The following is a 26,183-nucleotide window of genomic DNA, read 5'->3' as shown; positions in this document are numbered from 1 at the left end:
AGGAAGTCTCAAGGAATATTTCATTTCATTGGTGCTATGCTTCACCTTGGTTGACTCATCCCTTCCTTGTGACCTTTCTGTGAGGGTATTTCCCATTGTCTACAGATGGGTTTTGGGTCTTTGCTCCGACCTACTTCATTCTCAACAATTTTTTGTTTGTCTGCTTGTTTGGGGGGTGGGGTTTGTGATACCTGTTCCTTGATTCCGTCAACACCACATGATCACACAAGCTAGTGTGCTTCTTCCATGTGGGCTTGTTGTTTCTTTGCTATATGGCCGCTTGTTTAACTTCAAGCCTTTAAGATCCCAGATGCTATATCTTTTGATAGCCGGGCACTATCAAGCTTTCTTCACCACATTTGCTTGTGCAAGTGTTTGTCTTCAGCGATTGTGCTGGGAGGGTGAGATCACAGAATACCAGTTTGTTAGAACAAAGTGTTCTTGCATTGAGGGAGGGCTTGGACAGAGGCCCAAAGTCTGTCCACTACCTCAGTGCATTGCTGTATAAATATATGTATATCGGCTGGTACCTCAATTTTTATGACTTAATGTATTTACATGTATACACACCTATGCTTATACATCTATCTATAGCTTTGTTTCCTAGATCATTCCTCTGTTTCCTTTTACCTTCCTCCTTTCCCACCATCATGCTCGCTCTACTTCTGTCTCTTAGTAATTCTCTCAGCTAGATTGCTGTTGCTCCAACACCCCCAGGATCTCCACATCCTCCTCTTGTTGCTTTTAATTCCCTCGTTGTTTCCCTGTCTGTGGTGTTGTTTGGTCACTGCTCCCTCTCACGCCCCCGCCGCCTCCTCCCCACATTGGTCCACTTGCTTTCACCTTGGGCTTGCTTCCCATGTCTATCTTATATTGGTAGGCAAAACAACAATAACAGAGACAATGCAAATGATTGAATAAAAAGAGGGGGAAAAACTATTTAAAAAAAAAAACCCTGAAAGCATAGATGATTCCAGATCTGTCCACTGACCTTTAGCTTTTCACCATCCTGGGTGGTTCCAGGAACTGTCCTTCCTACCTGAAGTCTATTTTGGGGGCTCTTCAACGGTTTTGTAGCTTTGCTTTGCTCCTGTTGCTGATATGTTATGTTCCCTTCTTGGTTCGCCCTACCGTGGGGGATTCAGGCTAAACTCATTCCACATCATGTGTCCCCCATATTGTCTTCTGTCATGGTATGCTCCAGTGAGGGGACATGAAGTGTTGAGCTGGTATAGGCCTGACAACCTTCTCTGTTCCATGCAGGGACTTCGTCCTCAGGGCTTGGTGTGGGGACCTTCACTCTTTTTCCTTGGTTTGCTTTCATGTGGGCTTGGTAAGCCGGCCCCTGCCCCCAACCTGTAGGCTTAGTGTTGCCTTCTGTAGCACATTCTTCTAAGGCGGGGGTCAGTTTGGCTCTGATTTTGTGCCCAACAGTGACATGGTGCTCACTGTCGAGCTGCTCACTTTCAAGGGCACTCTGGTGGCCTAGTAAGTAAGGTGGTGGCCTGCTAACTGCAAGATCAGTGGTTTAAACTCACTAGCTGTTTTGCTTTGCAGGAGAAAATGAGGCTGCCTATTCCATCAAGCTTTACAGCCTCAGAAACCCCCAGGACTAGTTCCGCTCTGCCCTGTAGGGTTGCTAAGTTGACTCTGCGGCAGTGAGCTGTTTTACTTTTTCCCCAAACAATATCTCAGAAATCAAATGTATTTTATATTTATAGCACATCTCAGTTCAGACTCTCCACCTTGCAAGCATCCATCGTCTCCTTTGGCTAGTGGCTACCATATTGGACAGTATAGACACAGCTTTTTGAACATGAGTTATAAAAACCCGTTTCTAGGAATCTGGTGGTGATCTTATCCACTTATTTGTGGTTTCTCAGATCTCTTGGGTAGGATGAATTCCCTCTTTCCTTTCTTCCATTGCTTTCTTGCTGTATCTGAATTCCTCCTACAATCTTCACAAGGTTATTTTCTTCACTTAGTCTCTCTGCCTTGTAATATGTGCTTGCCTTTCTCTTCTTCCTCTTCCTTCTCTCTGTTTTTTCCTTAAACTTCCCTCTCCGCATTGTCCTTCCCAGAGTCCTCCCTCCTTTCGCGTTTTCCTCTCTCTCTCCTTTCCACTACCTCCCACCATATCACTTATTCGTTTCCTTTTCCACTTTCCTTGCTTTCCTTTCTACTCCCTTACTTCCTTCTCCCGCTCTTAGACTCTCAATGCCCTCCTTCATCCCTGCTCCTCCTGCTCACTGTCCTTGGTTCCTTTAGGCAGGGTGGGGGTCAGAGGGGCAGTGCAGGACTGACAATTGTCATTAGTTCTGGCCTGCTGACCTTTTAGCCTATGAAGGTCTGTTAGTTGCATTTCAGAGACTTGGTGTTTCCAGGATAAGATATCTACCCACATACCCCTTAGTTTTCAATTTATCTTATGCTTCCAGATGATATGACTTTCATCTTGCTTCTGTGACAAGAAGTATGAAAATAAATAATAAATGTTTATTGACTCTTTTTTTTTAATTTTAACAATTTATTAGGGGCTCATACAACTCTTATCACAGTCCATACATATACATACATCAATTGTATAAAGCACATCTGTACATTCTTTGCCCTAATCATTTTCTTTCTTTTCTTTTTTTTACATTTTATTAGGGACTCATACAACTCTTACCACAATCCATACATATACATACATCAATTGTATAAAGCACATCCATACATTCCCTGCCCCAATCATTCTCAAGGCATTTGCTCTCCACTTAAGCCCCTTGCATCAGGTCCTCTTTTTTTTCCCCCCTCCCTCCCCATGTTTATTGACTCTTATTGACAGGCACTATCAAAGTACTTTGTGTGTCTTATCACATGTAATCATCACAGTGGCATAGTTCCATTGAACACATAAGAACTGAGGAATAGCAGGGCTAAGTAATTGCTGAAAGTTGGGCACCTGGTGATGGGGCAGGCATGATGTGAGTTCGGGCATTTGATTCCAAAGATGATGTTGCCGAACAGTGTTTTACATTGCCTCTCATGCACTCATGCGCAGCAGTGGTCTACTGCAAACCACAGTGTGAAACTTCACATATATTTTAGATAAATTGTGTACATGATCTCGAACTAGAACTTCTTATTTAGCAGGTAGCTTGAGAAGTAGACAACCCTTTATCTTGTATTGATAGCCCTTAATTAGTAGTGTTGCTGTGCTGACAATACACATCACAAGTACCTTACCAATGTCCCAATTTGTTTTCTTTTTTTAATGTAAATGAATATTCTCATCAACTGCAAAAGGAAGACTAACACTGATGCATGCAGCTGCTATAGGAATCCTTGCATGATTGAGCTTTTTGATTTTTCATATTGGATATAGTTTTCCCATATTAAATGAGCACGTGCCAAAAGGTTCACAGAAAAATCCCTTGAATTTTAATCCCACTTGTCTATGAAGCTCTCTCATGTATTGTGTGCCTTCTTGAACATTGATTATAAAATCTAGTTTAGTTTTTTCATTGATCCTGATCATCTGGATTTATTTTGGAAATTATTTGGTTATTAAAGTATTTTATCATTTACTACTTGTACAATTGAGAATAGTCTTTGAAATGAGGACTTTTTTTGTATTCCTGTTTGTGTTTTAACATATGACCTCTTTGTGATTTTCATATTTTTCCTTTGGACCCTGGTTGCACTTGCAGATCTTTTATTTGCTGTTTTAAAGCATTCACAGGTTAAAAAACCAAATAGTCAGGCTTACTAGAATTTGTCTAAAATTAGGGACTCTTATGGAGGAACCTTAGGAGTTGTTCCATGCGTAAAGACCATGAACTTTGGACTTGATATAACCTGTTTTGGCTGCTCAGTGATGTAATAGGAAAAGCATGAGCTTTAGATCGAGTAGATGAGAATTTGCAGCCAAGCTCTGACTCACAAGGCCATCTTGGACAGATTTCTCTGCGTAGAGATAACCATACTGCCTTTGGTGACAAGGTCCCATTGAAGTGCCTGGTGCATAATCTGTTCACCTGGGAATCTCTTTGCTTCTGCTAAGTTTTAAATTTGTTGAGGTAATTCTTCAGTGGGCATAGCTTGAGTTGCAGATTGGTAAGGTGAGCGACTACAACAAGACTTCCCGGAACAATTGACATATTAGGTCAGATATTTCTGTGTGGTGGGGTTCTCTTGTGCACACTAGATTTTTCAGCGTACCTAACCATACCTACTAGATAACGGTAGTACCACTGACACCAGGTTTGGTCAGCACAGATGCCCCCAGACACTGCTTTATTATCCTTCAGGGGTCAAATTCACCCTCAATTGAGAGCCACTGCTGTTAATCCATGTTTGCAGCTTTTATTGTAACATTTCTACAAATCCTCCTCTAAGTGACTGTCATCAACTTGATTCCGACTCATAACCCTGTAAGATAGGGCAGAAGTACCCTTGTGTGTTTCCAAGACTTGTTTGGGGGAGTAGAAAATCTGATGGTTTCAAACTGCTGCTCTTTGGCTCTCAGCCCACTGGCGTAGCCCACTATGCCACCAGGGCTTATGTGCAAATTATTAGGAGACAGTAAGTGCTTACTGAATGTAGTCGTAATGTGTCTTTGAAACCCGTTTTGTCAAAGAACTTGGTTTATTAATACTTTACAAAGTTAGTATTCCTATGTAAGATCTGTAATTAAAAAAAATAGAATGAAATTTTAAAGTTCTCAAGAATCTCTTAAGGTGAACTTTGTAGGATAAAAAAATATGAGAAAGAAAAATTTTGCCAAGACCAGTAGAGTTTGATCGTCCTCAATTTTTTCCATGCATATATTCTGAAGCACTTGTGTACTCACTAATTTTCACCTCCCCTTTATTATTATATGGTGTATGCTGTTGTATTATATTAAACTGAATTTCATGAACACGAGATTATGTCATCTTAGTTTTTTTTATTGTTTTGCACTTTATTTTTTGTTACTAAAGAATGTATGTGGTATATTTCCATTTTAAAAAATTTGTTATTTATTTATTTATTTTAACAATTTATTGGGGCTGATACAATTCTTTTCACAGTTCATACATATACATACATCAATTGTATAAAGCACATCTGTACAGTCTTTGCCCTAATCATTTTTTTCTCTTTTCTTCCTTTACATTTTATTAGGGACTCATACAACTCTTACCACAATCCATACATATACATACATCAATTGTATAAAGCACATCCATACATTCCCTACCCCAATCATTCTCAAGGCATTTGCTCTCCACTTAAGCCCCTTGCATCAGGTCCTCTTTTTTTTTCCCCCTCCCTCCCCATTCCCCCCTCCCTCATATGCCCTTGGTAATTTATACATCGTTATTTTGTCATATCTTGCCCTATCCGGAGTCTCCCTTCCCCCCTTCTCTGCTGTCCCTCTCCCAGGGAAGAGGTCACATGTGGATCCTTGTAATCAGTTCCCCCTTTCCAACCCACTCACCCTCCACTCTCCCAGCATCGTCCCTCACACCCTTGGTCCTGAAGGTATCATCCATCCTGGATTCCCTGTACCTCCAACCCTCATATGCACCAGTGTACAGCCTCTGTCCTATCCAGCCCTGCAAGGTAGAATTCGGATCATGGTAGTTGGGGGGAGGAAGCATCCAGGATCTGGGGGAAAGCTGTGTTCTTCATCGATACTACCTCACACCCTAATTAACCCATCTCCTCTCCTAAACCCCTCTATGAGGGGATCTCCATTGGTCGACACTTGGGCCTTGGGTCTCCACTCTGCACTTCCTCCTTCATTTAATATGATATATATATATATACATATATACACATACATATATACATATACACATACATACACACACTTATATCTTTTTTTTTTTTTTGCATGATGCCTTATACCTGGTCCCTTGGGCACCTCGTGATCACACTGGCCGGTGTGCTTCTTCTATGTGGGCTTATTTGCTTCTGAGCTAGATGGCCGCTTGTTTATCTTCAAGCCTTTAAGACCCCAGTCACTATCTCTTTTGATAGCCGGGCACCATCAGCTTTCTTCACATTTACTTGTTCACCCACTTTGGCTCCAGCCGTTGTGTCGGGAGAGTGAGCATCATAGAGTTCCAATTTAATAAAAGAAGGTATTCATGCATTGAGGGAGTGTTTGAGTAGAGGCCCAAGGTCCTTCCGCCACCTTAATACTTGACCTATAAATATAGACACATAGATCTATTTCCCCATCCTCCTATATATATTTGCATGTACATGTCTTTGTCTAGACCTCCATGAATGCCCTTTGACTCCTAGCTCTTTCCTCCATCTCCCTTGACTTTCCTCCTGCCCTACTACCATGCTTCATCGCCACCTGGGCTAGAGTATACCTCTTCTCTAAGCAACCTTACCCTTGATCATTTCCCACCAGTCATCTTAGTTTTTATATTTTCTCTCACTCTGTCCCAATGCCTGCCATGATGCTTAATTAATTAAACTGTTTTAGGTTTGGGAGATTTTTTGTTTACAAGCATTTTTGGGGTGAAATATAAGTCGAGCTGATAGGATTAAGCTAATTTAATACCTAATTGGCGTTAAAATGGTTTATAAAGTGAGCAACATTTTGAGAATTAAACCTCCTTTTAAGGTTTGATGAGAGGAAATGGGTTATGTGACCCTGTAACCATGTGAATGCCACACATCAGTTTCACTAGATACAGTAAGGTATACAACAGACTGCCGATAAATATAATCTTAGTATTTTATTTTTAAAACTAACAGCTTGTTTATAACCTAAGACCGGGTTTTAAGGTAGCATTTCTTTGTAATTTGCATATTTTCCTTTGGCCATGCTGTCAACCATTTTATGCTTTAAAAGCTCATTTTCATATAATTTAATCTCTTATATTGAAAGCTTTGAAGGTGTTTTATTTTGTTATTATAATCTTCAAAAGTAGTGCAGACCAAATATAAAAAATTAGAGTACCAAGGGCCCAATAGAAAGTAAATGTCTAGAAAAGATTGATGGCAACATATGTACAGATATGCTTGATACAATTGATGTATATATTATTATAAGTTTTAAGAGTCCCCAATAAAATGATCTTTTAATAATAAAAAATTAGAGAGTACTGTAGATGCTGTGTTCAAAAATGTTTTCGCTCATATATTCATCTTAGCTGCCTCTCCACCTTGAAAAAATACTACTCTGCAGGGGTCACCCTTAGTAGGTATTTGTACCTATGAATGCGTATGTATGTACATATGGATGAGGGGGCTTCAGAAAGTTCTTTTAAAAAATGTAATGAATGGGTAATGGAGTTTCCCCACAAATGTTTTGAGACTCCTTCACAGGTTTATGTGTGTGTCACATTGGATTTTTGTGAGAAATAAAATAAGCTGATCAAACCAGTACCAGCCAGCTGTTGAAGAGTCATTTTCAGCTCTCGATTACTTCCAGAGTGGAACTTTGTAGGGTTTTCAGTGGCTTTTGTTTTTTCTTTCAGAAGTAGATTACTAGACTTTGTTCTGAGGACCCTGTAGAATGACATGATCCTCATACTAAACCACCCTGTAGATCTCATTGGAGGCTTACATGTTGTTATGATGCTGAACAGGTTTCAGTGGAGTTTTGAGACTGAGACAGACTAGACAGAAAGTCAGCACTTTCTGACACCCTGCTTCTGAAAATGAGCCAGTGGAATCTCTCGAGGACAACAGTCCAATATGTCACCAATCCTGGAGACAACACAGGACAGAGAACCATTTCATTGAGGTCTGCATGGTTTCTCCATGATTTGAAGGCCAACATTATTACAGTTACTGACAACAGTTCCAATCATGCAGCCACTATGGACTTCACTGATAATACTGCTTGCTGAATGAAGTTGGCTTGTAACAAAAATCTAAATCCTAATTACCGTTAATAAAAATGCTTTCAGTAAAAATGAAGTTATTTACTTTCATAATTGGGGAGACCAAATGTTGGGCCCAGATTTTAGGCCAAACAACCAAGGATTGAGAACATGTCAATAGGATTGTGTGCCCATGCTCAGCTGTTTTCGTACAGTTTAGGTTCATTCAATCTCAGATAAACAATTTCCATGAGCAACAAGGTAAGCCAGAATGAGAAAGACTCAACACAGTGGCATTCACAGTGGGCTCAGAAATACCTTCTATTATGAGCATGGCACAAGACCGGCAGTGTTTGGTTCTGTTAAATAATGGGTCTATGATGAGTCAAAGCTGGCTTGATAGGACTAAACAACAGCAACAAGAAACATCATTTTGACAGCTCTCAATCTTATAACGAAAAGTTCTCACTGTTCTGGTATCTTCAGCATTACTCTGATTCTGTTGGGTCAGATCCAAGTCAACATTGCGATTGACAGCTAAAAACCAAGGGGATGGAGAGTGATAGAATCTCTGTCTGAAGTGTGATAGCTAATAATTTAGCATTATAGGATCACTGAGTTGGAACCAACTCAATGACAGTGAGTTTGGTTTTACAGGTAACTGTTTTGTTTTTTTTTAACAATTTATTGGGGCTCATACAATTCTTATCACAGTTCTTACATATACATACATCAATTGTATAAAGCACATCTGTACAGTCTTTGCCCTAATCATTTTTTCTCCTCTTTTCTTTTACATTTTATTAGGGACAGGTAACTGTTAATGATAGAAATGTTTGTATTTTGAAAGGTCTTAAAAAATTTTAAACAGTGATTTCTTATAAATACAACAAGGTGCCCTAAATAAGTTCAAGGGAGACTGGAAGTAAAAGATCGGGGAATTTTTCCATGAGCTTTTTGAAGCCCTTTCCTACCAAATCTATATGGCAAGGTGAGAGAAGAACAAACCAAAACACAAAATGAAATGAGTTGCTGTGGACCCAGTTTTGACTTACGGCAACCCCATTTATTTCTGAGGTGCACTGTGCTCCATAGGGATTTTCATGCCTATGACTCCTGGTGGCCTTTCTTCCCAAGGCACCTCTGGGAGGACTCAAACCTACAGCCTTTTGGTTAGTAGCTGACCACTTAACCATTTGCATCACCCATAGACTCCATCTGACAGGGTGTGCCATGTTAAATTTTAATAACTTATTAATCTAGGAGACAGGGTGTTACCAGTGTGGCTAAAATGCTAGTGAAAAAAACTGCTAGCCCCTGGATAAAGATGAGTTCTTTTTACTTCAGTTTGTACTGGAGACAGTGCATATTTAAACTCACCAGATTAGTATCCTTTTCCTTATTTCTCCCTGTCTATTTAAAGGGCTTTAATGATACCTCAGGGTTTGATTACTTAAATTAGGAGATGACTGGGAAAGTAGTGAATTAATCACCTCAAGAAATTTATATTTAAAATTCTATTCTCATTCCTAATATTTTGAAATTTAAAACACAGGATCTAAAAACGAAAAGCATATTTCTTATCTAGAATTCATAGTTCTATCCACTTCCTTTCTTACTTTGGGTATAAAGTCAGTTATTTATATTAAAAATTTTTTCACTTGTGCTTTGAGTTGTTCTAATTCAAAAGGAAATATTTTACTTAGATAGAGCATTGAGTAAGATCCTCTTCTACAAATCTGTAAACAATCTAAAAGTAATATTTAGCCAACACTGAGATCATAGCTCTCAAATCTTTCACCACCTCTATAAAATAGGTATTTGCCATATGTCTAATCAATACTACTGGTTTTAGCAACTGAATGGACATTTTTCTTAAATAGGGTTTTCAGTTGAAATGAATTGACATTACATAGCAGAAAATGATCCTTTCTGAACATTTCCCAAAGGTGTGTGTCTGAGACTAGAACAATAACTTTACATTTTTTACCTTATCTTTACATAGAAGCTCTTAACTCTAGCAAAGGTTAAATGGTGACCACTCATACATTTCTCTGGACTGAGAATTTGAATCATTGGAAAGCACTTCTCTGAATCTGTAGTATTCTAGGTTAGTTGGCAAATGTGAAAAAAAAGATAATGCCAATAAATTCTAAGTACCTTTTCTACTAAGTTTCCAAATGAGAATATGCCTCCACAAAACCCAAGCTCCTTGCCATTGGGATGATTCTGACTCAAAGCGACCTTCTAGGACAGAGTCGAACTGCCCCTGTGGGTTTCTGAGGCTGTCACTCTTTACAGGAGTAGAAAGCTTCCCAAGGAGAAAGACAAAGCTATCTGCTTGTAGGAAGATTTGCAGCCTCAGAAACCCTGTAAATCAGAATTGAATCTATGCCAAGGGGTTTAGGCTTTTGGTTTTGGAAGATGCATCTTATACTATGTCCTTCTAAGATTTAAAAAAAAAATCAATTTTCATTTGAATTATATCACTGTAAGATAAATCCTGCTTCCAGAGATGTTGACAAATATTTTAAGAATTACATTTTGCAATCAGTGGCGTACACCGATGGGGTGGTAAGAGTTGACTAGGATAGCCAATAACTATATCTTTGAAGGTCAACTATTAAAAATGTTATTGTCAGCCCCAATAAATTGTTAAAATAAATAAATAAATTTAAAAAAATAAATAAAAATGTTATTGTCACTGAAAGATAATTTGGAATATCTTTGAATGTGGCAATAAAACACATGTTCTAACCCAGAACAAAAATAATCGAGGAATGCCTCATCTTTCTCCCCACGTAGTTTTCTACTGCTGACCCACCATGGGTTCGCAGCCCAGTTTGCATGACAAACTGTGTGACGGCCCCTAGCCACAGTAATATATTTCAGACCCCAATTTCAGCAGACCCTAATTCCTAGTTCTGTACAAAATAATAGCTAAATCCACATACTCATTTTATGCACATATGACTAGAGCATGTTTCTCCAAATTCTTGCTTCATATCACACTATATCACTTTTGAGGCTGGAGAATAAAATAAGATGATACATTCCTATGATTGACATAACCATAAACAAGGTGATTTAAATGAATAGAAATTTCCTATTTTCTCCCAGAGACTATACATCAAAAATTATTCTCTGCCTCCATCTTCACATGGTCTTCTCACTGTGTCTGTTGTCTGTTTTCCTCATAAGATTCGATCATATCTGCAGAAACCATATTTCCAAATAAGCTCCCTTTACAGTTTTTAAGTGGGCATGGGTTTTGTAGAGATAATTTCACATTTAAGTCGTTTTTTCCATTTGTGGATTTTTGTTTACCTATATATATAATTTTAAAACAATTTTTTTTGCAGTGGGCTCTTAACTTAGGCTGGTTGTTTACTCTGGTTTCTGATACCACTTATTAGCACTGTGGTCTTGGGATATCATAAACGCTTTTATAAACCTGCCTGATCTTCATTTATAAAAATATTGCTTACTTTTTTGGATTAAGAGGATTAAATCATTATTACTTCTTTCAGCTTGTATTTTTCTGAATTTAAGTATAAAAAGCCTCCTATAGATTACAGAGGTAATGCATCTTCATGTGAACATTGTTAATATACAGAAAAGCATAAAGAGGAAAGCAAATCACCGATGATTCTACTTTCCTGTGCAATTAAGTTTAAAATCTATATATATGCTGTTTCAAAATCAAATTTTGTTGTAAAATGTGTGTCTTTAAGAAAATTGATTTTCTTGAAAAATTTCCTTCCATATTAGGCATAATTTCCTCATGATTAAATATTTTATATGTAATATTAATGGCTATACAAGTTTCCCTCTTTATGAACATTTGGTTTCTACTTCTTTACTATTGTAGATACTGTCATGAGCACCTTATTGGCTCACTATACAATATACGGTAGCTTCTTTCTTTAATTAGTTGAATTTCTGAGTCAGAGTCTCATCATTTTTGCTGATCCTAATGTATTTTTTCAGTTTCTTTATAAAACATAATCAGTTTAAAATTGCATTAACAATGTGTCTTCAATTTATAGTATCATATCAAGAATAATTTGTCAATTTGATAAGTTTTCTACATAGCAGTAATTAGTTGGATTCAGCTTTTAAAAAATAAGACTGTACAGGTTTATCAATTTTATTTTGTCAGTAAATTTCTTGCACTTGGTTTCTTCTTTTAAACTTTTATTTTTTTGTTCGTATTTTTATTTTATTTTTTTAACATTTTATTAGGGACTCATACAACTCTTATCACAATCCATACATACATCAATTGTGTAAAGCACATCTGTATATTCTTTGCCCTAATCACTTTCAAAGCATTTGCCCTCCACTTAAGCCCTTTGCATCAAGTCCTCTTTTTCCCCCTCCCTCCCCTCTTTTAAACTTTTAAATACTTAAAAGTTTTACTCCAATTTGTTTAGAGCATTTACATTGTAAAGACCTTAGCTTTTTATCTATATTTTTGCAAATATATTTGACTAATATTTCCCCCTTTTTCTCTAAGAGAGGTGACTAGTTTTATAGAGGTATATAAATTTTACTCACTGACCTCAAACTTTGGATAATTTTAATTATTGTTTGAAGTATGCATACAAGGTAGTACCCCCCCCCCCAAAAAAAAAGACCAAAAAATACAAAAGATTTTTTTGGTCAAAACTATGTATTTAAATTTTTTTACAAAACAACCTTATTACATTCAAAGTACTCCCCATCAAGTGTAACACATTTATCAAGTCTGCAATTCCATTCTTGGGAACATTTTCCAAACCCATCTGTTTGGATACCTGAGCATCTCCCTCATTTTTTTTCTTCACCTCTTCTGTGTTTTCAAATCGCTGTTCTTTCGTGCACCTTTTCATTCACAGAAACAAAAAGAGGATGCAAACAGTGAGGTCAGGTGAGTCAGGTGCATTGGTTCAAAAGAGTCATGCTTTTTTTGATCAAAAATTGGTGCACTGAGATAGCTGCGTGAGTTAGGTGCATTGTCGTGGTGGCAAAACCAGTCCACCATCTGCCACAAATAAGACCTTTTTTGTCATACACTGTTATGCAATCTTTTGAGAACCTATAAATAGAAAGATTGATTAGCAGCCTGAACTGGTAGAACGAACTCCAAATGCACTATCCGTCTCACATCAAATAAACAAATGAACATCATCTTGATCTTTGGTTTCACTTGACAAGCGTTTTTTTTGGGGGGGGTGAGGTGTTGATGGTCTTCCACTGGCCGGATTGGTGCTTGCTTTGGGGTCGTAAGAATCCCTGCATGTCTAGTCAGCAGTCATGACTTTGCGGGGAAAGTCTGGGTCACTTCAGAGGCGTTCTTTCAAAGCACGTCATGTTTCTACTCTGCACTTTTTTTTTCTTGCTCTGTCAGAACCTGAGGCACAAAATTTGCAGCGACCCTTTTCATTCCCATATTTTCCTTTAAAAGTTGCTGAACTGAGCTCCAGGATAGTCCAGATAACCTCTCCATCACTTTCATGGTCCGTCATTAATCTTTGACCACAAGTGCACGAATTTTGTGCTTACTTTGTCCGGGAAGTTGATGGACATCCAGAACTAGGTTTGTCATCAATCAACAGTTCACCTTTTTTGAAATGAGAAGGAACACTCTTACATTCGAGGTTTTCCCATAGAGCTGTCCTTGTAAGCTGTGTTCAACATCCCAACAGTTTCTGCGGCATTCACCCCCTTCCCCCCCCAAGCAGAAAGCAAAATTTCACAGCCACATGCTTTTCTCTTTAAGTCGGCCGTCTCTAAGAACAAGGTTCGAGCAAAACTGGTTTTATGAAAAAAATTCACTGGGACCAGAGAGAACCTTCCTAGATGATGCTACTCGGTGCACTAACTCAGAGTTGCTTGATGCTCACAGATAAAATTCATACTACAAAAGGTCTGCCTAGCAGAGCGTTTCTCTTATTATTATTTTTTTTGGTGGGGATAGGATACCCTTTCGTATGTGTTTTCAAATCCTATTATTTTTGTTCATTTACGCTCAGGTACTTTCAACATCATCCAACAAATGAAATAATAGAACCTTTTCACAAACATTTGAAAAATTAAGAGTAATTTTTACCACACTCCAGAATTTTAAATATAGGAATTTGAGTATAACATTTTAGACAAAAACCAGTGAAGTAGAGCTTTTCAGTTTGATTTTGCCCATTCATGTATTTACATAATGTTTTCCTTCCATGTAAGATGAGAATTTGTCTTCCTTGCCACAAATGTGAAAATGTTGGAATATTTGAGAGCAGCTACTTAAGCCCCAAAATAATTTGAGAAACTCTTGTGCAAATTTTTTCCCCAAAACAAAATATCAAATTCACACATAAATTAAATATTTATAAGAGCAGAGAGCCTTATCAGTCTCCCATGGGACTGCTGATAGGTTTAAACCACCTCGCTTATAATTAGCAGTCCAGACACATACACGTTCATATACACTCCGAGTCTTAAAAAGAACCCGAGGCCGGGGGGGGGGACACCATATTTTCAGAGGAGCATACAATAAGATTTACTTATAACTTCTCAACAGAAACAATGGCCACCACCTTGAAAGTCTCTAAAGGAAATACCAGGTTATCTATAATTCTACATCTTGCAAAACTATCCTGAAAAACGGAAAATGAAATAATCATTTCTAGCCAAAAAACCCAAGAGAATCTTTTTATCAGCAAATCCAGATTAAACGTGAACACCAATAAATAAGTCAACAGCAATAACAAAGAAAAGTTAAGTTCTTCAGGTGGACATAAAGGGATTCATTCTATCAAGGAATCACCTAAATGAAGAAAGAATAGAAGAGTAGTAGAAAGGATAAATAAATGAGTAAATAGAAACCGATCTTGACTAAATAGGGGCTGTGAGAAGAGACAAAATATAAGGACAGTAAGTCCTAGCAAAAAAGTTAAATTATTGAGAAGGAAACTGGAGTAATAAAATATATTCCATTAATTTAAAAGAAGACAAGAAAGGAGAGGTAAAGCTAACATTGGTAGGTAAAATACAAAAAGATAGATGTTACATACAAGTCTATAAATTTAAATGGTAGTAACATGTATTTTAAATTTCCGTACAGAAAAATGCGATGTTTCCTAGGCTAATCATGTTAGGTATTGTCGAGTTGATTCTGCTCATAGTGATCCTGTCTACAATAGAACAAAGCAATGCCACCCTCATAATTCTTACTATGTTTGAAGCCTAGTAATGTTGGTATGCACACAAACAGACTCAGTTGTGACTTATGGCAACCCTATGACAGAATTGATGTACCCTATAGGTTGTATATCTTTGTAGCTGTATACTACCTCTTCTTTCAACTGTGGTACAGCTGATGGGTTTGAACTTTCAACCTTTTGACTAGCAACTGCCTAGCCCACTGTGTCACCAGGGCTCTTAAATGTATAGGAGTGGACAAAAAATATACAGAACATATACATGTGCTTGTTTTGTTTTTCTTACAGCTTCTTTGTGATATTGGCTACAGTGAAGAAAAATTGGGTTTTAACTATGAGGATATAATAATTTGGTAAGTGCTCTTCTGTTACCTGCTTTCCCTTCCCGTCCCTTCCCTTCCCTTCCCTTCCCTTCCCTTCCCTTCCCTTCCCTTCCCTTCCCTTCCCTTCCCTTCCCTTCCCTTCCCTTCCCTTCCCTTCCCTTCCCTTCTCTCCCCTCCCCTCCCCTCCCCTCCCCTCCCCTCCCCTCCCCTCCCCTCTTCTCCCCAATTTTAGTAGTGTTAAACTTGAAACATGGTAATACTGCAATTTCTGTTTTATTTTGTAGAAACAGTTTAAATATTTCCAAAGTTCAGAATCTTAAAAAACTTGCTACCATATGAATTTCAGTGGTAGTTTATAATGATCAAATTGGGTGAACCAAAGCCAATGTTGAAAATAGGTGGAGTCATATAATTTAAACTATTGTTTTAAAACCAGAATTTTCAGATTAGTAGTTCCCATATTCCTCTGCAAAGAGAGCTTATAAAATTATCTTTAGGCAGGGAGGAGACAAGCCAGTCAGGGTGCGATGTAGCAATGCTGAAAGATAAAACTTTTCTCTAGTTCCTAAATGCTTCCTCCCCCTGTACTGTCAAGATCCCAGTTCTAGCTTACAAATATGGCTAGACCAGAGGATGTACACTGGTACAGATAGGAACTGGAAACACAGGGAATCCAGGGCGGATGATCCCTTCAGGACCAGTGGTGTGAGTGACGATACTGAGAGGGTGGAGGGAGGGTGGGTTGGGAAAGGGGGAACCAGTTACAAGGATCTACATGTAACCTCCTCCCTGGGGACGGACAACAGAAAAGTGGGTGAAGGGAGATGTCGGACAGTGCAAGATATGACAAAATAATAATTTATAAATTATCAAGGGTTCATGAAGGAAGGGGAAGAGGGAGGGAGGGGAAAAATGAGGACCTGATGCCAGGGCCTTAGGTGGAAAGCAAATGTTTTGAGAATGATGAGGGCAGTGATTGTACAGATGTGCTTTACACAATTGATGTATGTATGGATTGTGATAAGAGTTGTATGAGCCCCTAATAAAATGATTAAAAAAGTTATGTTCAGGGCTTAACTAAGAGGAATTTGTGTATATGACAAACTTGATTTGCCGAAGTATACTAGTAGAGGAATAATGCTATTCAATTATCTAACACTTTATGTAGTATTCATAAGAATTAAAATGGATATGAATGGCTTATATACCTATTGCCTTTAGAGTCTTTTTATTTATTAGCCTAAAACCAGTGATTCCTTGTGAGGATAAAGAAGGAAGCCAATTTGAAGGGATTGGATTGTAGAAGCAGACATATATCTTGGAGTAGGTGGGGTGATCTGCTGTTTAACCTTGCATTAAGTAGCCCAACTCCGGGGTCCATATCTTGGGAAAGGCACATGTAATTTCCATTGTTAATAAAATACAAAGTATGAAAAGGAGAACTATGCTCTTAATGTATTGATTGGTATGACCTGACCAAGCATGTATGGGTTAAAAATTAATACTAGTAACGTTCCATGGAGTTTTATAGACTTAGCCATATATGACTAAAAAGTGTTAAATATTTTAGGTAAGAAAACAATACGGCTTTAAAATTTTACTTGTGTTGAAATGCAGGTAACAGAATCTCTCTGTGCTTGTTTTCATGTAGTCTGCGGTTAGCTTTACTGAATGAAGCTAAAGAAGTGAGAGCGGCAGGGCTGCGAGCGCTTCGATATCTCATCCAAGACTCTGATATTCTCCAGAAGGTGCTAAAATTGAAAGTGGACTATTTAATAGCTAGGTAAATTTTCTAACTATGTCCATGTTATTTATTTATATATTTTGGGGGGTATTGAGTTTTAGTGTTTATATCATATAACAAAGAATACAGATTTGTGGTTAAAGCATTGATGGTCTTTCGCATATATATATATATATATACATATATATATCTACATATATTGCCATTGAAAACAAGATAAGCATTTTCAGCCTCTCAGAAGTAAATACTCTGGCTTTTTCTCATTGTAGACTGCCTACTTTTTTTCTGTTCTTTTTGAGCGTCATATGTTGGAAATACTTGTATATAGTATGTGTTCTTTGTTTCAGTATTGGTGAGATGCATCCACATTGGCTGTTTCCTTTTTTTACTATGTGTTTTGTTTTATCAGTAGAACGTAGCTTATGTACTCATTGATGTTGATGAAATTGTTGAGTAACTGATGAATAATTCATCTCGTAGCGACTTGGTAAGTCTGATTAGAACTGCTCTTAAGAGAGCCTACTTTGTAATCTTTCCCAAGCTCCTGCCACGTCTGCATCCCTTGGAGGACTGCTGGCTTCACGCTGCCAGCCTTTTCATTAGCAGCTCTGCACTTCATCACTGCTCTGCCAGCACTGTTTGGATGATAACTAGGCGGGTGGTTTTCAGCATTTCACTGTTTAGGAAAAGCTGCCTGCCATAATGAACATACACAGTTATTTATCTTGGAGATACGTAAACGCACACACACAAATGGGAGCTTCAAAATGTTTGTGGAAAAATTACATCATCTGTTAGTTTCATTCTTCCCCAAATGTTTGGAAATCCCCTGTTGTGTGCGTGTGTGTAGGTGTCAAACTGCTTGGTATGAAGTCTGTGTAGTCTTAGTATATCCTACCAGTTTCCCAAAGTAATATAAGCATTATTCTCCTACCAGCAGTATATGAAAGGCCCAGGCACTCCGCATTTTCATCAGCACATGCCATTTTCAGTTTTTAGCTACAGCTTTTCTGATGTGATTTTAATTGTGAGTTCTCAGTAAGGTTTGCATTTATATTTCCCTAATCAGTAATGATTTAGATGAGGTTTCATATGCCTAACTGTTTGTATAGCCACTCTACTCTGTCTTTTGCCCATTAGTAAATTGAATTGTTGTTTTAATGATTTGTAGAAACGAGTTCTTAAGTGTGCTGGATATACATTTTTTTCAGGCATATGTGTTGACAATATCTTCTCCAAGTCCGCCTTGCCTTCTCTTTTAGTGGGTCTTTGATGAACAAAAATTCTTAATTAATAAACTCAGTTATATTGGTCTTTTATTTTTCGTTAGGGCTTTTGGTCATTTGGGAAGATGTACTGTGTTTTCTTCTAAAAATGGGTATGAAATTCCTGTCAGATTAGTACTATTTATTAAAAATAATTTTCATTGATGTTCAGGTTACAGTGTCCCCTTTGTTCGGAATTAAGCAGTTGTTATGTATGCCTGTTTTTCTGAATACTGGTTCTCCTCTCTAGTTGGTCTATTTGTCTTTGTGCTCATTTCTCACAGTTTTAATCAGTGCAGCTTAAATAAGTTTTGACCAGGAACCCAAGTGGAAGGTGAATTATGAGAATGATGAGTGCAACCAATGTATAAGGGTGCTTTACTCAATTGATGTATGTACAGACTGTGATAAGAGCCTTATGAGCCCCAATAAAAAGATTAACAATTTTAAAAAAAAGAGAGAAAGGCCCTTACCAAGATGGACTGACACAGTATCTGCACCAATGGCTCAGACACGGACAACTGTGAAGATAGCAAAGGATCTTGCAGTGTTTTGTTCGGTTGTGCATAAGGTCGTTATGGGTCAGAAGCAACTGGATGGTACTTAACAATAACAACACCATGGGAGATGCCTTGCACACATAAGTGTGTTTGTACAAATAAAAGTGTATTGGTTAGAAAAAAAAGAATAAAGTCATCTTGAGGTCAGAAAAAAAGTTTTGATATCTCTTCAGGTCATCCAACTTTTCCTATTTGAAACTAGCTATTTCTGACTATTCGGGACCATACATTTTCACAGATAATTGTCCATGTTCATAAAATTTGCAGGGAATTTTACGGGGATTGCATTTTAAGCTCTAGGTCAGTGTTTCCCAAAGTGGACGACACTGCCCTGAGATGCAAAAGATTTTGATTAGTAGTTGGGGCTGTGGGATGTGGTAATTGTTGTCTTTCTCAAAAGGGGACAGAAGGACAAAAAAGTTTGGGAACCCATGCTCTAGATCAATTTGGGTCAAATTCACATCTTCATGGATCTTCCAAGTGTTTTATTGATGAATTTAGCTTTTTTAATTTTAAAGTTTTCGTTGTAAAGATTTTACACATATTTGTCAAATCCAGTGCATTTCTTTTTCAGTGTATTTTTATAGTAGTAATGTAATTAAAGTTTTTTTACTGTAAGTTTCTGAACTCAAATGAAAAATGCTCAGTACTCACCATTATATATGATACTTGCTCTGGACTTTTCGTATCTTTTCCATATATATTAAAGTTGTTCCTTTTAATTTTTCTTGACATTCCTAGAATAAATATTACTTGTTTCATGATGCCTTGTTCATATGTATATTTACATAAAACAGAATTTGATTTGCTAATATTTTACTCAAGATTTTTACAACTATGTGCATGAGAGACATCTTCCTATCTTATAACATCCTTGTCTAATTATGATGATTTTTTCTTTGTTAAACATTTATGAAAGTGTTGCTTAATTTTGTATTCTCTGAAACAGTACATCTAATTCACAGTTTGAGTTCACGGTCCACACGCTCTGGAGTCTCTGGGTCACCCTCATTTCTGACTTTTATAACTTAAGGGTTCTCACTCTCCCCACTCAGATTTGATTAGTCACCACAGTGACTCATAGATCTCAGAAAAGCATGTTCGTGCGGATTATGGATTCATTACAGCAAGGGCTAATTTGGAAACAGCCAAAGATGACGTTTAGGGGGCCCCACACAAAAGATTCTGTTGTTCTCAAGGACATGTCACCTTACTAGGATTTGAGCTGTGACAGTGACAATATTAGCCAAGGAAGTTCACCTGAACGTTGTTCACCACTGTGGCTTTTGACAGGAGGATGGTTTGGTCCCTGCCTCTCTTACAGAGAAATTAATTTCTTTTTCTATTAATCTTCAATAAAATTTCCAGAGATTAATAGTACTCAAATAGAAGAAAGGCTTGTTAAGTAGCAAGCAATATAAGTTGTTGATTTCAACAGCAAGCTGCTTAAACATAAATACAAACGGATTATGCCGCCACATGCATAGATCAAAACTTTTTAGAAATTTAATAATTTGATTAATTTTACAGAGATATGTCAGTAGAATTATTTAATTAAACATTACTTTTGAGGTGAATTCAGATTAGGATTATATTTAGATAAAATAGAATTAAGTAGTTTACACATGATTTCTAGTTTTAATTTCACCTTAGAATATTATGTTTAGGCCAGGTTACTGTCAGAATTCAACTAATACATAAGCTTAAAATATTCTCCATGCATCATTTTTATTAAAATGTCTTGAGTTTCAGCAAACACAAGCGAGTAGTATTTTTCAGTAGATTTCACGTCTAGTGCTTTGTTCTATATTATTTCTGTATAGATAAAAGTAGTCATGTAAATTATTTGTTATATTTTTCTAGAGTTTAAATGAAATTGTTGTTTTACTACAACAAGCATTTATTACTAGAGCTAGATTGGTTGCCAAATAAATATTTCTGCATCTTGAAAAATTGCATGTATTAAACTTTTTAAAAACATACAGACAATAATGAAGGTGGATCTATTTTAATAGAACTTGCATACAACAAAATTTCACTAAGATTTTAATGAATAATATTTTGTGTATTTATATAGGTGTATTGACATACAGCAGAGCAACGAGGTAGAAAGGACACAAGCACTTCGATTAGTAAGAAAGGTATGCTATATGTCTAATAAAAATGTCTAGGATTTCTGTTAAGTGTTTGACATTTTTAGATTACACTGTCTTGTGAAAACAATAAAGATGAAATATACATTAAGCATTTTAATTTTGTTTAAATCACATATAAATTAGATTGAGATAAGTACACATTTTTATTTAATGATGTATGGTTGGGTATAGTGAGAAGATTTCTTATAAAATGGCCACTACAAAGAATCTTCCTTTCTGTCGATATGTATATATTGTTTTGTTTTGGGAAAGAGGGTAACTTTTCTAACCCTGATTTCCTCTTAATTGTTATTCCTGGAGTTAAAACTATTAAATGGATGTTCCAAATAGTTACAAGCTAGTTACTTTGAAAATGAATTTGTTACAATCCATGTGCTAGTAGCAATAAACAATACAGGCCATTGTACAGGATAAAAGGTCACAGTCTAAATTGGACAAAAGGATGTTGAGAACAATCCATAATGCCTCTCATGAGAGTCCTTCAAGTAAAGAAAGCCTTTTGGTTGTTTACTGTGATACCCTAATGACAGAGGAACAGAGTGAACCAAGAATAAACTTGAGTAAGATAAGTATCATGTTTCCATCTCAGCATGCATGAGAATCATACATTGTATTTGTGTTTTATGTACAATGTCTAAAGTTATTTAGCAGTTAAATTTTTCCACTCTTTTCCTTTCCCACCTTTTCATTGAATTCATATTCTAACATGTTGGCTTATTGAGTTTGTGTTTCAACAAGCTCCCCCTTTATTCTCCAATGGTCTAGCTTGTGCATAGTAATAATACCCCAGGAAGGGCCAGTCAGAAATAGTGAAGGGATGAGTTTGATCTTAAAACAAGTTTGCATATTTGTTAAGAGTGACATTGAGGACAAGATAGTTTGCTTAGAGGTAAACTTATATCGAGACCATGCATTAGTGTTCAAATTTAAATTGGAAAAATTAGAATTATGTTTTTTGCTTATTTATTTATATGAGGGGACTTCAAAAAGTTTATGGGGAAAAGAATTAAAGGATAATAAGACTTCCCCTCTAGGAGCTTTTTAAAACTCTCTCTTATAATTCTACCTACTGAAGGATTCATGTTATGAGAATTCAATATAAGGTGATTTGTTTTTGGAGAATCTACAATAACGTTTTGGCCTCAGAACTCCTTTTATCTACTCTTTAAGTTCTGTTGAGTTTTTGTTTAACAGATTGTTTGAAATTTTAAAATGATCTTTGATGTGATTTGGGGCATATTAGCATCACATTAGGAATTGGAGTGAGAAATAAAATTTATTATTAACAATCAATAATAAACCCATGACAGAAAATCTAAAAAACCTTTTAATAAACATGACTCTTTTCTAAAAGAAAATTGGGAAAGAATTAGTGAAGAGTGGCATTGTTTTGTTTTAGTTTCTACAAATCTCTTTAATGTCTCTCTTGATAAACGACTCCTTTTACATTTAATCTTTAGCAACATCACATTTAATTGAACCTTTTGAAATGTTCCTTATATGCTTTTGCTGGAATAAAAACAAAAAAGACAATCTCTGTGTTTTTGCACCAACAATGAAACCTTTACGATTGTGAGCATTATCGTGCGGCCTTCAGAATTTCCTGAGCCCCAAACTTTGAATTGCCGCCCTAGAGAGAAACTGATTTCAAAAGATAGACCAGCTCTCTAAGTATGCTTCATTAGAATTAATTCAGTTCAGCTCTTTTGGATTATATGTGAGATATTTTAATTTTAAGAATTGTTTTGTGTTGTGTACGGTGTTGTCATTTCCAATGACTAGTAGCCCTGTGCACAACAGAAGAAAACACTGTCCGGTCCTGTACCATCTGCACAGTTATTATATTTGAGCTCATTGTTGCAGCCACTGTTACTCTGACCTACTTGAAAGTCTTCTACCTTTTTGATGACCTTTTATGTTTCATATAAATTAAAATTTCACTTATAAACCCATCAGTAAAAGTAAACAATAAACAAACTCACTGCCGTCAAACAAACTCACTGTCGATTCCAACTCTAAGTGACCCTATAGGACCGACTAGAACTGCAGTGGTGGGTTTCTGAGGCTGTAACTTTTTTAAAAAATAGTTTTATTAGAGATTCATACAACTCATCACAATCCATACATACATCAATTGTATAAAGCACATCCATACATTCTTTGCCCTCATCATTTTCAAAGCATTTGCTCTCCACTTAAGCCCTTTGCATCAGGTCCTCCTTTTTTTTTAAACATTTTATTAGGGGCTCATACAACTCTTATCACAATCCATACATATACATACATCATTTGTACAAAGCACATCCATACATTCTTTACCCTAATCATTTTCAAAGCGTTTGCTCTCCACTTAAACCCTTTGCATCAGGTCCTCTTTTTTTTCCCCTCCCTCCCCGCACGCCCCTCCCTCATGAGGCCTTGATAATTTATAGATTGTTATTTTGTCATAAATTGCCCTATCCAGAGTCTCCGTTCCCCCCCTTCTCTGCTGTCCATCTCCCAGGGAGGAGGTCACATGTGGATCCTTGTAATCAGTTCCCCCTTTCCAACCCACTCACCCTCCACTCTCCCAGCATCGCCCCTCACTCCCCTGGTCCTGAAGGTATCGTCCACCCTGGATTCCCTGTGCCTCCAGCTCCCATATGCACCAGTGTACAACCTCTGCCCTATCCAGTCCTGCAACAGGTCCTCTTTTTTGCGACTGTAACTCTTTATGCGAGTAGAAAACCTCATCTTTCTTCTGTGCAGTATTGGTGATTTTAAACTGCTGACTTTTTTGGTGAACAACCCAGCACGTTGAAAGTTGTGTAATAGCACCATAACAGAAATGTTATTCTACTGTCTCCTGAAGTGTAGAGATATTCGAGGCACCATTCCATTTATGAATCTCAGAGTCTGGACAGTTATTTTTGCTCTTGGTGTTTTGATACCTGCTAGGGTGGTTCAAAGGAAGAATTGTGATACAATGTTCCCCTTGGATTTAGTTAGGGGGGAAAAACATTTTCATGTATCAGTAATGGCTTCTTGCAGCAAAAACCTAATTAACGTTTTTTTAGTAACCAAACGATGCATTTCTGTTTGCCAGAAATAGTTCACAACCAAATAGTATAAATACATGTTAAATATTCTGATTTCTAGGTCACTTTTTATGCATTTATCCAAAATATTTTCCCCAAAATTTTAAATCTTTTAAAAGGAAAGCAAAAATTTGTAACTTTAGGAGTGCTATGAATAATTAGGAATATTCATGTTGCTCTTCCTTTTCTTTCATCCATCAATGTTTGACATCACTCAGTATTATTTTTCCTCTGTTGCACCTGATTGCCTATGTACATTCTAGCTTCCTTCCGTCCTGTTGTTTTCCTCTTATTTCCCTGTAGTAATTTCCTCACTTGTAAACTGTTATTACTGTAACCTTTATTCTAAATTTTAGTTACTTCCCATCTAATTTATTTAAGCCACCTTATTCTTCATGTATCATTTATTTAGTCACATATTAAGGGAGGGGAGGGTCAGGCTTTTTAAAGTTGCAAGGAAATTTTTCAATACAACCACTTGCTCTTTATACTCAGCTAAACTCACTATCCTCAAGTTGGTTCCCAACTCATTGTTGGGACCCTTTAAAACACTGTAGAACTGTCTCTCTTGGGCTTCCAAAGCTTTACATTTTACTTGAATGTACAGCTTCATCCTTCTGCTGGAGCACCTGCTAAATTAAAACTGCTTGACCTGATTAGCAACAGTTCAGTGCATAACCCACGACATCACTGGATTCCTTATATACACAGCTCCATAGTGACAAAACTAGAACGAGACCCCAGCTTACTTCCTGTCCTTTATTGCTTCACAAGCCCTCTTGGAATTAAGTATAACTTGCATTGTTTGGCATTCAGAGTCCACTTACAGGCGATCTGGCTATTTTTGTCTCATCTGCCTTATAATGCAATAATTGTTATTCCCCCTTATTCTTTTCATTGCTCTGCCTCTAATATTCGTCGTGCATGCTCAGTGTAATTTTCAGAAATTCCACTTAGAGAACTCAGTTCTTTTCTCACTCTTTTCTATGAATTCAACAAATGTATTACCTATTGCTTATTGCTGGTCTTTGTTTTGGGTCACATGTGTCTGATTTTTTGTGGCAAAAAATTGTTTTTATGGCTCGAACTTTTGTTTTAGTCTAACTCCATTTACAGCCTTTTCCTTACTTAATCACAAAACTTTCTGGGAACTACTCAGAATTTAAGAATTTCTTTGCACATACAAGAGTGATTTGATTTGTAAATATTTAAATTGTTTCCCCTTAAATAGCACACATGATGAATTAGTTACATATTAATAGACATTCGAGATTCATACAGTATAAAATTTCATGCTTAAAATTCTAGGTACCTGGTCATATATACATCCTCATTTTATTAATAGTTACAGTTAAATCTGTGAGAGCCAGAATTCAGAAAACACTTTTTTTGTTTTTCTAAATCTCATAAGTGCTACTCTCATGTCAGTGAAATCTTGCTTATTTCTAGTGGGAAATAGTTGAACTTTTCTTGCTCTGACTGACAGAGGCTTTGGCTTTCATAGGTTTTACAGTATATTCGACCTTTGAAATGTCTCTATAAACCACCGACGAAAATAGGTGTCTGTAACTTATAAATATTCTGTGGTCTAAATACCTCAATCTTCACAAGTCATTTTTTAAAAAGTGCATTATGAAGTAACTTCTGTTTCTGATTCTCCCTGTTACAGATGATTACTGTGAATGCTTCCTTATTTCCTAGCTCTGTGGCCAACTCGTTAATAGCAGTTGGAAACGATGGACTTCAAGAAAGAGACAGAATGGTTCGAGCATGCATTGCCATTATCTGTGAACTAGGTCAGAATTTTCTTCAATTAATGAAAATGTAGTATTTTAAAGAGAATGCTTAACATTTCTTAGTGGCTTTAATACATGGCTTTTTTTTAAGCTATTGGTGTAAAAGTATGAAAAAGTAAGTCATTATGGTGAAGTAGAGGACTTGTAGCTTAATAATTCCAAATAACATTCATTTTCCACATTTTGAGACTTCATTTAGAAAGTTGTTGCTAATTTGGAAAAATTATTTCTACTTAGGGAAAATTA

The 26,183-nt window shown here is 36.8% G+C and overlaps 1 protein-coding gene across 3 annotated transcripts in view; it reads left to right on the top strand.

The window, feature by feature from the left end:
• RICTOR (RPTOR independent companion of MTOR complex 2) overlaps positions 1-26,183 on the top strand; it is a 134,568-nt gene that overhangs the window by 44,211 nt on the left and 64,174 nt on the right. For all 3 annotated transcript variants that reach the window (XM_075540961.1, XM_075540960.1, XM_075540962.1), the window contains 4 exons: positions 15,305-15,369; positions 16,991-17,122; positions 20,986-21,049; positions 25,811-25,937. In XM_075540961.1, coding sequence (XP_075397076.1) covers positions 15,305-15,369; positions 16,991-17,122; positions 20,986-21,049; positions 25,811-25,937 — 388 coding nt within the window. The remainder of the gene's footprint in view (positions 1-15,304; positions 15,370-16,990; positions 17,123-20,985; positions 21,050-25,810; positions 25,938-26,183) is intronic.

The sequence above is a fragment of the Tenrec ecaudatus genome, chromosome 2 (assembly GCF_050624435.1).
Source record: "Tenrec ecaudatus isolate mTenEca1 chromosome 2, mTenEca1.hap1, whole genome shotgun sequence".
Lineage (NCBI taxonomy): Eukaryota > Metazoa > Chordata > Mammalia > Afrosoricida > Tenrecidae > Tenrec > Tenrec ecaudatus.
Note: the sequence above shows the minus strand (reverse complement) of the source record. Positions and strands in the feature narration are given on the sequence as shown.